Source organism: Erpetoichthys calabaricus, chromosome 8 (assembly GCF_900747795.2).
Source record: "Erpetoichthys calabaricus chromosome 8, fErpCal1.3, whole genome shotgun sequence".
Classification (NCBI taxonomy): Eukaryota; Metazoa; Chordata; class Cladistia; order Polypteriformes; family Polypteridae; genus Erpetoichthys; species Erpetoichthys calabaricus.
In genome coordinates, this window is record NC_041401.2 from 313,256 (window position 1) to 326,492 (window position 13,237).

Consider the following 13,237-nt stretch of genomic DNA (forward strand, 5'->3'; position numbering starts at 1 on the left):
GGTGGGGGCTTTCTGTGTTTCTGCCAGATTTGCTCACTTCAACAGGCCTTAGCAATACTGGTAATGTATGGCTTTAGTCCAGTAAACCGTGTTAGCCATTATGGATGTAATTAGAAGTCAAGCAAAATGACTCCTTTCATTGGGTAACTAAAAAGATTACAATATGCAACCTTTTGAGGCAACTCAGGCCACTTCTTCATCCAAGATGCATAAGTTAGCCAATAAAAGGTGTCATTTTGCTTGACTTCTCATTCACTTCAGTTATCAAATTCAAAACTCAAGCCTGGACTAAAGAGCACATGACAATAAACTTGAAACCGATATCCGCCATCGGAATGTACAGCCACTTGATTTGTGTCGTTGATGGCATCTCGTCCTTTCACCACCAGCCGGCCAACTCGCTTCGCTCCTGCTACTTTACACAGACGGACAGCAGCAGCGGCCTCAGTTCGGCTCACAGCGGCGAGAAGACGCCGAGAGGTCCATTTCAACGTCATCAATGGACGCGCGAATGCAGGATCCGCTCGTCGGCCATCAGTGTCTCAAGAAGCCCTCTGGATCAGCGTGACTCACCCAAGCGACCCGATCATCGACTCCTTAAACACGCAATGCGCCCGCAGCCCCGTCACCGGTCTTCTCCCGCCAGACTCCTCCAGGAGATGCGTGGGCGCGGCGGCCACGCCCCCGGAAGTGTGCCAGACATTCCCAGCACAAAGCGGAGAGCGCGCGCCATGGGAGACGTCGTAGAGATTTGCGTTTTATTGCTGTTGCTCGGCGGGACTTTGAGTTTTGCCGAAGAGCCACTGGATGAGCTCGAGGGGGCAGGTGAGTGGCCGGCCGTGGGGGTGAATGTGGCGCGCAGGACGGCTTAACCGGCTCGTAACGGGAAAGTCGGCGGCGCTGCCCGGAGGTCTACAGGGTCAAGCGGGGGCGTGTGCGGTCTGACGTTTGGATGTCTAAGGAGTTGTCCGCGGCCATGGCGGTCTCTCCAGACACGGGTCATGCCCAGTCAGCGCTGTGTGAAGGAGCTCGAGCCCTCCTAGCGAGCCGTTGACCGGCTAGATGCCCGCCTGGACCCTCCGAGCCGAGCGGCTGGTTACTCAGACTCGGCCCTAGGGTGACATACCGCTTGTCACTGTCGTGTCACCATCGCCTTATTCAGACCTGGCCGGGTCGGGTGCTTTGTGCGCTTTGACTGTCAGCACCCTTGAGGGGTCTTTGATCAACTGAAGTCGATGTGGTGTCGCCTTCGAGGTGCTCGTGCCGTTTGATTTCACTGGTGCATCGTGATGTACCAAACTGGGACTACAGCCCGTAGTGAAAGCAGCAGCGGGTATCCTTATGGGGTGAAGTAAAAGGAGTTACAATGAACACCAACATTATCGGGCGTTTCACATTTTAGTTAACGGCCTGTTTCACTTGTCTCAGCATGGTGGGGTTCAATTCCAGTCTGTCACCTCCTTTATGTAGGTGGAGGTTCTCCCTGGGACGTCTGGTGCCCGGCACTGTGCTGGCACCCTATTCCAACTTGATAACCTGTGTGTCCAAAGATGCCCGTGTATGCAGTCGGGACACTGGGGCTGTGCCACCTGAGGAGTGGGACCCTGGAGCACCGCACTGTGCTGTGCAACGCCTGACAGAACTGTTTTAATTGGACATTGATATGTTTTACCAATTAATAAACAAATGGCACATTCGTATTTAGTTGTATCTACGTTTAAATGTTTTAACTGTTAAGTGGCATGAATGGAAATTGTAGTCTCCATAATTCTTTTTATTTTTTTATTGTCCAGTTTCAATAGTCTTGATGACTGTGGTAGCGATGTTTGTTTGTTTGTTTTCAAAGTAATAAATGAGAAAGCCTCCTTATGTGTTATTTAAAAACAGACCACATTCAAGTTTATAAGTTTGACAAGGTGAAGAAAAACAATTGAGCAATAATAAGCACCACTCTCACCAGTAAGGAAAGCTAATTAATGAACTGGGTTGTTCAGCTAATTTGTAGGCACGTGTTCTTGCCAGGTGCTCAGATTCCTAATTTCGCAGTGTCGTCGTGTCCAGTGTGATGCATTTCATAGACCTTGACAGCCAGTAAAAATCAATGTGTGGCAGTGTTGTCTGAAAAATCCATCTACACACTGAAAAAGAAAAAAAGGAGAATGTGTACGCCGTGTAAACGCGTGTGCCTCGAACACCGCCATGAAACGTACTGTACAGATATGGAGCACATCCGCAGACCTTCACGGGCTGACAGAGCAGTCGCTCCCTCCTGACACGTGGAGACCCTTCATTTCAGAGTATCTTGACCGAGGGCACAGGCTCCTGCACTCCATTCTAGCATCTCTCCTACACACTCTGTGGTTTACAAGGAGTAGTGCCGGCCATGCGAAACGCTGACGGTCCAGTCGGCGACCTACCAGCCTCGATTACAGCGCCATCGCGTCTGCCAAAGCACTTTTGCCTTAAAATAAAATAAACGGGTTGACTCAGACCTCCAGCACACGATGTTTGACAGTCACATCTTGGATGACTTGGCCATTAGTGGAATGTCCCTACTTGTGTTAAACAAAAGCAGCTTCGTTCTCCCTAGATGCCTTATTGCAATACGAGTGCAGTGAATCGGTCCAATTACGTTAGGAGAGCGGGACACTGCTGCAGATTGCCTTTTTGTGTAATGTTTTATGTATTTGCACCTACACCAAACGAAAAACTGGATGGAGTGTCTTTCCAGTCAGTTAATGGCTTCTAGCCCAGTAGGCACGGTGGATGGAGTGAAACTTGGCTGACATACTGTTGGCCTGTCAGCCAGTGACATCAACATTTATTTCTAGAGCACATTTTCATACAAACCAAGTAACTCAAAGTGCTTTACATGATAAAGAAAGAGAAAAAAGACAAAATAATGAAAATTAGGGAACACTAATTAATAACAGTAAGGTGATGTGTGAAATGACAACAGGTAGCCAATATAAACTGACAAAGCAGTTCTTCATTGCAAATACGTAGCATTGGCCCTCTTGAAAGGGAACAAAACCGAGCCTGAGCGTCCTATTCGTCATTGTTGAGTTGTAATGTGTTTCTCGCGTCAACGCAGCTTATCATAGCGGCTGAGTGATATGAATTATTATGCATGCAAGTCTTCATTGATTGACTTCATCAAGCGTGTCATTTCCCAGTTTCCCTCAAATGTGTATGGCTGGGTCAGAGTTGCCATAAATATACAGTGACGTTTGAAATGACCACTTGTGTGAATACAGGATTGGAAGATATAAGTTAGGGTTAAAAATAAAAAGCACAAAAGCATTGACAATATTTCAAGTTTAAAAAAAAAAAAAAAAAAACCTTTTTTATTTCTATTTTTCTCTTGGTGTATAGACAGAAATTAATTTGTTCCTGGGGGGACATTTTGACTTTTTACAGAAGCTCTTTAAATAAATAGACACTCACTCCCTGCGGTGGGTTGGCGCCCTGCCCAGGATTGGTTCCTGCCTTGTGCCCTGTGTTGGCTGGGATTGGCTCCAGCAGACCCCCGTGACCCTGTGTTCGGATTCAGCGGGTTGGAAGATGGATGGATGGATGGACACTCACTCCAGAATGACTATACAGCAAGAAAACTAGAAAGAGATGGTCAGACTTGGCCCTGCCAGTCCCAGTGAGGCATTAGGCAGGCGTATTGCTGTTCGTATAACGGACCCCCCAGTCGCGCTTCTGTGAGTCGCACTTCTGCTGAGTAATCCGTTGGCTGAAAGTCCTCGCTGTGTCAGAGAGAGGATGTGCCGCGTTGTTCATAATGGCACTCAGTTTTGTTTTAATTCTTTCCTTTACTACGACCTCCATGGGGTCCAGAGTGTGCCCCATAACTGAGTCTTGTTGACGTGGGGGTCCATCCCAGCACACCACATTGGCCATCACAGAGTTGTTGAAGATGTGAATGATGTCACTTCCCACACTAAAGGAACACAGTCTCCTAATGAAGATGAGCCTGCTCTGCCCTTTCCTATATACAAACCAGTCCAAGCTGCCATTAAGGTGAATTCCCAAATACTTGCAGCAGTGCCCCCCGATATCCAATTGTGACCGCACATGTGAGGTGAAGCTAAATAACCAGTTCCTTGGTTTTGCTGATGTTAAGTTACAGACAATTCTGTTTGTATCAACGACGTTATCCCCCCCCCGACTCCTCTCCTCTGTCTCATCCCTTTTATCCGAACACCCCAGGAATGCAGAATCCTCTGCTAATCTGTGCAGGTGACGTAACCGGCTGTTATATTTATAGTTGGGGGGTGTGCAGAGTGACCAAGAAAGGAGACCGGCCTGTTCCTTGTGTTGTCGTCACAGTCCCTGAGTCTCAGAGATGGTGGTCTGCCTGACAGATGGTCCATCATCCAGGACACCACAGGCTCATCCACCTGCCTATCTCTGAGTTGACCCCTTAACAGGGATGACTTGATGGTATCAAAGGCACTGGAGAAATCAAAACACATAATAGTCCTGGTGCCACCAGCTTTGTCCAGGTGAGAATGAGCCTCGTGGAGCAGACCGCTAACCTAATCCTCCACTCCAATCTTTGATAAGCAGACTGCAGTGGGCCCAGGTGGTCTACCACATGAAGACTCCTATAGTCCAGGGCCAGTCTCTCCAAAGCCTTAATGATGTGAGCTGGAAGTGCTACTGGTTGGTCGTCGTCAGGTGAAGAGGTGCAATGCCCGATGTTTTCCACAGCAGTGGCTCTTTCTGGAGCCTTAGTGGCAGACTGAACAGGTGACAGAGGACACCACAAAGTTGGTCAGCATAGGCCTTAAGAAGGTGGAATGGACTGATTGTTAGAGGTGGGCTCGTCGCTGAAAATCTGTTTAAAAATGGATGGGTTCAGGGCGTTGGCTTTGCCCACATCCCCTGGATTGCTGGAGTCCAGTAACTGTGCCCGGGCCAGTCCTGACATCCTTCATGCCATTCTGAGTGGGTTTATGTTCTGTTTTAGCTTTGGACGCCTCCGTTATTTCACTCTGCTTTTCCTTTAGCCCTTGCTGGGTGTCTTTCCGAGCCCCTTTGTCATTTAGGAGACATTTTTCACTCCTTAGTGATCCAGGAGTAGTTGTCTTTGGGGGTCCCACTGTGTCGACACACACGTTCACGTGGTCTGTGATGCAGTGACAGAGTTTCTCAATCTCTCATCCATCATCATTTGACTCGCACATCATTTCCCAGTCTGCCATTTAGTAGCAGTCACTGTGAGCCATTTTGGCCTCCAGGCTCCTCTTCCTCACCGTCCTGGTGGCATTCTGCACGTTCTCCTATTTCATTCTTAAAATCTCTTTTTGAAAATGACTTAGTAATGACTTGACATGTATTTACATGATGGCATTAAATGTCACTTAAGCGCAGTTTAGCTGGAGGGTCTTCCCCTCATTTGCAGTTTGATTATGGAGAGGGTTTTGCCCACTGACTTCTCCTTTTAGCCCAAATTTGACAGATTTTATAATATATTTCAAAAGAAACCAAACTGGCAGACTAAAAAACAAGTCAAAGTAAAACCCAATTGTTTGGTCTATTTGTTACACCGCAGATAGCGACTTACAGTGATGCACACCCACCAGTCCGTTCACTCGCTTCACCCGCTGACTTACTGTTACAGAATTAGGAATGTCGTCCTTTTGTTGTTAAAATGTTGCTCAAGGATCGTCTTCTCTTCCAGAGTTATTTTGTGCCCAGTATTGCCAGGATGAGCTTTGAAGGGGGTCTTGGAGTGATGTAGTGAGGGGAGCTCCACAAGCTGAGACCCTTTCAGAATTCCCTACCAGCCTCCATCCCATATTTTTATCATCCTGGTGTCTTTTCCTTTTTTTGATAATTAGTCGAGACCACTTTTTGTTTGTTTAGTACATTTGTTGTTTGTTTGTTTGTTTTTTTTTTTTATCCCCCCACACCTCCCTTAATGTGTCTCTTTGTCACCATTTACTCCACTTTATCTCTGTCACCTTCAAATGTGTTTCGTTTATTTCCACCTACTGGAAAATGAGAATCGGGTCGATTGTTAAAAGTACCCGGATGATGACATTCCTGCCTGTGCCTGACGGTCGCTGGTCCTGTAAAGCCGTTATGAAGTTACTCAGGCGCCTGTCGGCCTCATTGTCTTCATTCGTACTCTGCTTGTCCAGACATCCAGTCCTCTGTCTTTATAGCACCCCAGCACGCTCAGGAGCTTTGGTTTGTGTTCGAGCAAACGGGCAGAATGTGCGACGACAAAGTCACTTCAGCGCGATGGGATCTGTGATTTCGGAACAGCATCGACCGCCTGATTGATTTATTTGCCAGTGCCATGCAGTACACATACTGGCGAGATTTATTTTTAAATCCAGTGGGTGGCAATTGGCAGTAAGCGGAGCATCAACATTACTGAAATAAGTGGCCTTTACAAGAGTCGTGTGCAGATGGACATCTCCGTTGGTGTAGAGCAGCATCAGGACACCATGCCGAGCTCCACTGGATGACGAGACGACAGACAGCCGGGTGGCTGATTATTGGAAAATACGAGCTGCTCGGGTGAATCCTGATTTGTTTAGCGTGGCTCCTTTGCCATGTATTGACTGTACAAGTTGGTGGGAATTGTTTTGTTGGTACACATTAAGGCTCTTAATACCAGTTACTGCCATTAAAGGACCACAAGGCAATATAAACGTTGTTGCTGGCCGCGTTCTTCACTTAATGGCCACAATCTCCCTTTATCTCTATCTACAGTATATCTACAATGGATAATGTGCTGAAACACCAAGCACGTTTGAGTTGATTGGCAGCAGGGCCCAGAATTCCAAAGTAATGTGAGCAGTAAATGAAGGAGTCCGAGTCTCAAGGAATTCGGGCTGTTATAGTGGCAAATGGAGGGCCGTACCCCATACTAGATCAGCATACCTGACAGAGTGGACCCTGTGTTTGGAAACGCAGTGAGGATCTCGGAGGGGCGACCTCTCTGTGATATTTTGTGGGGAGTGAAGATGAGGATGTGGTAAAATGAAGTACTGTGCTACACATAAGGAATGTGGCAGGATTAGGGTGGTCTTGTGAAGCCAAGGACTGTTTGTTTTTTATTAAGAATGACATTTTGTGATGACACAGCCATAGTCGGGCATGTTGGCACTAGGCAGGGACGAATGGAGTACCGACACAGAGGCCCTCTGTGTACAGCATGGCTCAGAGTCGTCTCCATTTCCTGAGGTCGTTTGGCGTATGCAGGCCACTCCTTGATGTTTTCCACCAGTCTGTAGTGGCCAGTTCTATGTGGTAGTGAGCTGGGGAAATGGGATTTGTGCAGGTGATGCCAGCAGACCACGTAAAGTAATTTAAGGGGCTGGTTCAGTCTTGGGAGTCAGGCTGGCAGCAAAAACATTCGTTCAGGGAGCTGCTGACTATCCTGGACTCTTTGAGGTGTTGGCTAAACAGAGGAGCACATTTAGTGACAGACGGTGACGACTGTGTTGGCCCACACAGTGCTGTGTAAAGTCATCTCTACCCTCGGTCATCACGCAGTGCAATGAGGTGCTGCTGTTCTCCATTTGCTGGTCCATCAGACGATGACGCCATGTGCCATACGCTGTGCCAGGGGCTGTGAAATTGTAACTTGTTGGTATTTGCAGTTCTAATCGCTTTACACACTTTGTGAATGTCTCTAACTTTTTAACTTGTTATATAAGATTCTAATCATTTTTGTGATTTATGTTTTAGTGCCTTTCTTATCTGCTGCTGTAACCCTGCAGTCTCCTTTGGGAATAAGAAAGTCTTCTCTCTCCATCTAAATTTAATGCAATCCTTGGACGCTTGCAGGTGAATTCTTTGTGGTAATGTAGACGTGCGATCAGAAACAGTGTTCTGTGTGGACCTGATAGAATTTCAAATTAAGAATGTTGTGGTTAAAGAAAGTAAAAATTACACCCAAGAAAGGAGTGGCCTGGTTACGAGTAAATGATAAAATCGGGACCTTGAGGGTCTTCTTCTGTCACCTTAATTGTGTTCAGTGGCTTGTTCTGCGTAAGTTGTGCTGACCTGAGCAATTCCACCTTTGTTTGTTTCAGCTTTCAAATGTAATGTACACGTTGAACGGGTTTGTGTGTGTCTGAGTCCATTCTCGCAGGTCTTGAGATCTCCAGAGCACTTCCAGTCCTACTTGTGTTGGTGTAAAAGCGGCATTTGACTTGCCCACTGATTAATTCAACTTCCGAGTCCGTCCCAGTAGAGCAGAAGTCAACCGTGAACAGAACCCTGGACAATTACAGACGTGCACATGCCCACTTTCTAGGCTAATGTGTAGTGCCCGACAACCTAACATGCCCTGTTCAGAGGTTATCCTGAGAAGACCCTCCTATGTCCACACTACACAGAGTGGGCCCGGGCTGGGAAACGATTCCTGTTACTGCAGCCTTTCTGTCACATCCTGGGCCTTATTTGTTAGATTCTTTCAACGTGTTTACCTGCACACATGTAATCGAGTGAAGGCGAGAAACTCTGTAAAGTCACAAATCAGTGTCTTAGTACTCCGCTCAAGTGATCTTCTGGGGTTCTTCTGTGTCGTTCAACTGTGTCAGCCCCTGTGAACTTGAGAGGAAGCCTGACCCCTGTGATCATTTTCATGTGTTTTAGAAATGTATTTAGTCAGATTGGCACTTCGCGTCCTACAAACTGCAGAGGACCAGCATACCACTGTGTGTGCCTCCTGCCTTGTACCCACCACGGCTGGAATATAATAACGCAAGAAGATACGCGTTGGGCTACTCATAACTTGAAGTGCCCTGAGCATGTGAAAGACGCTATATAAATAAAGGGCATTATTAAAAAGTAATTGGACTGCGTAACGAGTTACCCCACTGCTCTCGAGATTCTGTTCTGTTCTGTACTGAGACAGAATATTTCAGCCAGGAGAAGGAACAATGAAATCATCCAAACATTTACATTTGCAAATGTGTTCTGTGGACGCTCCTACTTGTTGGTGCTGAAAGCAAGTGCAGAGCCAAGCAAACACGAGTGCAGCCCACCAAGTGACCCGGTTATGGGTTTACACAGCCACATGATGAGATTCTTAGCCGAGAAGTGGACGTCTGTGGATCGGGTTTCTCAGAGGCCAAGAAGCTGGCATTTTCAAAATGGGGTTTCTGGGAATGATTTGGTTTTTGAAGCGCCATTTGACTCCTGGTCATTAGACCATTAGAACAGTCGGGACGAGATCAGGCCACTCAGCCCACCACAGCTCGCCAGTCCTGGCCACTTATTAACATCAAGTCGAGTTTTGAAAGTCCCTCAAGTCTTACTGTCCACCGCACTACTTGGTCGTTTATTCCAAGTGTCTTGTCGTTCTCCATGTAAAGAAAAACTTCCTGATGTTAATGTGAGATTCACCCTTCACAAGTCTCCAGCGGTGTCCCCGTGTTCTTGATGACCTCATTTTAAAGTCACCGTCTTGACCCACTGCACTAACCCCTTCATCATTTTAAACACTCCAGTTAGTCAGGTCTCCTCTTCAGCTCTTTGAATCTTCATAACTCACCCCTGTAGCCCCCCGTAGTCAGCCCAGTCGCTCTTCTCTGGACCTTCTCTAGTGCTGCTGTGTCTTTATGGAGACCCAAACTGCACCCAGGACTCCAGATGAGGCCTCACCAGTGTGTTATAAAGCCTGAGCAGAATCTCCTGGGACTTGTACTGCACACTTCAAGGCGCTATATAACCTGACAGTCTGTTAATGGCTTTTGAACACTGACTGGCAGTCGATGGCTTAGAGTCCACTGTGACTCCTAAATCCTCCTCATAAGGTGGTCCCTTGATTTTTACGACCCCCCCGCACCCCCCCCCCCCCGTGTATTCAGACCTCACATTTTACCTTCCTATGTGTCATTCTTTACATTTACTAACATTAAACTTCATCGTCCACAACTCTGCCCGCGCCTGTCTGTTGTCCAAGTCCTCTGTGATGATTCAATGGTTATCTGCCAATCCACCTCTCTTGGTATCACCACTTGTTCCTTCTATTCCTGTCCATATTAAAAATATCAACGGCCTTGGCACTGCCCCGTGCTGGACGCCTTTCTTATCATCCCCCAATTCTGTTGAGGTTCCTCACCCCATCACCCTGTGCCTTCCTGTGTCTGAGCCAATTCTGCACCCATCGACACACCGGGCCTTGGCTTGTCTGTTCTGACCTTGGTGTTGACCTCCTGATTCCAGTTATTTTCATCGAGAGGTGACCCTCGGCCTAACGCCTGCTGCTCTGAATCGCACAGTGAGGAGCACTTTAGGACATTGCAGATGAGTTAGACTCTCAGTGGACTGCACCCGAGTGCCTTCTTCTGAGAAGCATTGTGTCCTCTTGGCCTCCTACTTATGTTAGCGAAAGAAGAGCCGTCCTGCTGGCAGCCGCCATTTTAGATCTGATCCTTTGTGGTTTCAGGTTGAGGTATTGTACGTTGCTCGCCCCAGTATTAAACATGTCTGCCTTACATCCAATGGCCTCCCACAATATTTATTTCCTTGGCCTGGTGGGCATTTCTGTATCTGCTGAGCTGTACTTTTGTTCTCACCCCTGCACAGCTCTGCCCTCAAACTTCTTTCGGCGGGGCGTTGGACTTTCTGTTGTGCTGTGCTCTGTGCCAACTCGCTGGATCTTCCGTTGACTGCATTTCTGTTGCAGTTACGTGATGGCTGAAGTCTCTAACGGAGGAGGATGAGCCCCGTTTCACCGAGCTCGCCATTGCTGCTCATTTAAGAAGGTGTTTACGCTTACTGGGGGATTTCTTAATAAAGACGCTGGTGATGACTTTGCTGTAGGAGTGGGCAGTATGGCCAGAAGTCCATTTCAGGTTATCATTAGAAATTCTGATGGATATAGGAAATGTCACTTTCTTGTATAAACTTTCCTGAACTTTATTCTTTTCTTCAACAGTCAAGGCTCGTATTCCTAAGTACAGTAATTGTGCACATTGTTGCTCCGTCTTATCGGCCGAGGCACATACTTGATAGTTGCTCCTTCTCCTGGTCTCTCTTCTGCCTCGATTCACTGCCTTTAAGCAGGTGGACGTTGTCGGATTTCGTGTGGAGTCATCGTTGCCTTTGTGCTTCACCCCAATTGGCATCATATTTACGACGTTGGCACTTCCTGTCTTGAATGTCTTGTGATACAAAAGACGTCTTTCCTCTTAAAAGTCTTCAGAAGCTCTTCAACATGTCATCATAAGGCTCTAAAGCTGATAACGTTTTACCATACTGGGGATTTGTCGTTTTTTAAGGCATTCCTTACGTTAAATTCTCTACATCAAATGCCTGAGATGGAAGGTGCGGCCCAGTAGCTTCAGTCCTTTGTCGCTGCACATCTGTGATTTGCTGAATGCAATGCATGTGACCAGTCATTCTCGGTCCCCTGGTGTCCTGGATACGGATGTTTGGGCCGACTCTGTCTCCGTTTGTACCCTTGACAGGACTTTCTCTCCACGTAGCTGACTGTGCTCTGTCTAAGGATGCACCGTCAGAGAGATTTCCACAAGTTGTCTTCGTCACTTCCGCTCCTCATGTTTTCTGACTCTACGTTCTGTCGAGGTGCTACAGTTAATGAAGGGTAGTCGCATCGAGCAGCAGGAGCAGACATAATGGCCATCCAGTGGGCGGTGTGATGCACTTGTCATCGGCACATAAATGATGCAGCGTGGGCTTTCATTTAGGAAGCTCAATCACCATCCACACTGCGCCCCTAAAGCACCACTTGTATTTCTTTATGCTCGTATTGGAGGGTCTTCTAAATACTGAGGTAGCCCGTCCAATTTAAAGGAATGGCTTGCAGGATCTTAAAACCAGACTGCCAACCACACACTGGAAGCAAAGTCACTGAAGGTAACCCTGCTGTCCTGCAGTGGAGGTATGGAAATCTCAAAATGGCTGGCCGGGTGCATGAAGGTAACAAAGGTAGCCTTCGACTGCTGGAAACAGCGAGGAGTACAGAAGGGGACTGTGATCTGTTGGAGTCTTTCAGTAAAACGGCAGACGTCCCCTTCCTGGTGCGAGTCCTCCTCGTGCTAAGTGTTGGTGACAGGGTACCCTGGTGATTATGAACGCCCCTCAGGGGTGCCTCTAATTTAGCTTTTGGTTTTATTCTCTCTGTCTCTCTCTCTCTGTGTCTCCACGTTTGCTTTCCTTTTGTGCTAACAGAATTCGGCTGACTCTGACATTTTCTTTTCTAAAGGACGATCTCTGATGGTCTTGACTACCAGACTCCCTCGTCCCGCTTGCCGGGTGGCACTGGCTTGGCTCCAAGACGTCTCCCTCTGTTGTCTCAGTGAGCTGACAAATCAAACGCAGCGGCTAATCCGCTAAAGTTCACTCCTCGGAATTAAAATGCTCCCGTCAATACAAAGAGGGGGGGAAAAAAAAACAAAAACCAGAATGCCAGCTGCTGGGCTACCCGCCCCCCCAATCATCATGCACTGAGCCAGGCTTACAGAAGGCTTCCCAGCAAAAGTCATTCAAATTAGAAAAGCATTTTGAAAGGAGACTCGGGGCAGAGCCATGTTTACCTCTGAGAGGTCACGTTAGCAGAGCCGCTCTAAGCCCACCACACAGGACAGGCTTTCCTGGGAAAGTCGGTGAGCGCCACACAAGAATGAGTGCTGAGCGGCAGAAAGACCCTCGACGGGAGAGTCGCTGCCAGCGGTTTTGATAGTGCCACTTGTCTTCACACTTTATCCCGACCTGGCACACTCTGTGGAGCCAGAGTATTGTGTACACACCACCACGTGGTATCTAACACTCTTGTGCTGTCAAAGCTGATCACCAGGCTGTTTGACGTGAGGCACCATCTGCATCTTGGTTTGGGATCTCCTGACTGGAAAGTGGCAGCAGGAAAACCTCCACACTGGGCCTTAAGTGTGGCTGGTGACATTCCCACTGTTGGCCAGTTCACCAGCAACGATGAGGTGGGTTACAGACACCAGGACTACCTGCTGACACAGTGGTGCCGTCTATGGAGCGGACCCACATCTTGATATTTCTTGGAGTTCCCTGAGGCGGGCACATCGCATCTTGACTCTCGAACAGAAGGCTCCCCGGTGCGTTTACTGCCTCAGATGTCTGGAGAAAGCCTGGAGGTTTCCATCTGTGTTCAGAATCTTCTATCTGTGCTCGTTGTGTAACGTCCTAGTGTTTTATCTTGGTAGAGTAATATGTTGCTGTACTATCCCCTTTTGTTTTATTAATAAGTAGCCTTTGTCAA

At 47.6% G+C, this 13,237-nt stretch overlaps 1 protein-coding gene across 2 annotated transcripts in view; it reads left to right on the plus strand.

Annotated features, from left to right (window-relative positions):
* Positions 1-559: 559 nt before the first annotated feature.
* Positions 560-13,237, plus strand: part of tfpia (tissue factor pathway inhibitor a) — a 48,587-nt gene continuing 35,909 nt past the window's right edge. Inside the window, exon 1 of one of the 2 annotated variants that reach the window (XM_051930249.1) lies at positions 560-825. In XM_051930249.1, the coding sequence (XP_051786209.1) occupies positions 609-825 (217 nt within the window). In that variant the 5' untranslated portion in view covers positions 560-608. The remainder of the gene's footprint in view (positions 826-13,237) is intronic. The other variant, XM_028806047.2, reaches the window with a different exon arrangement.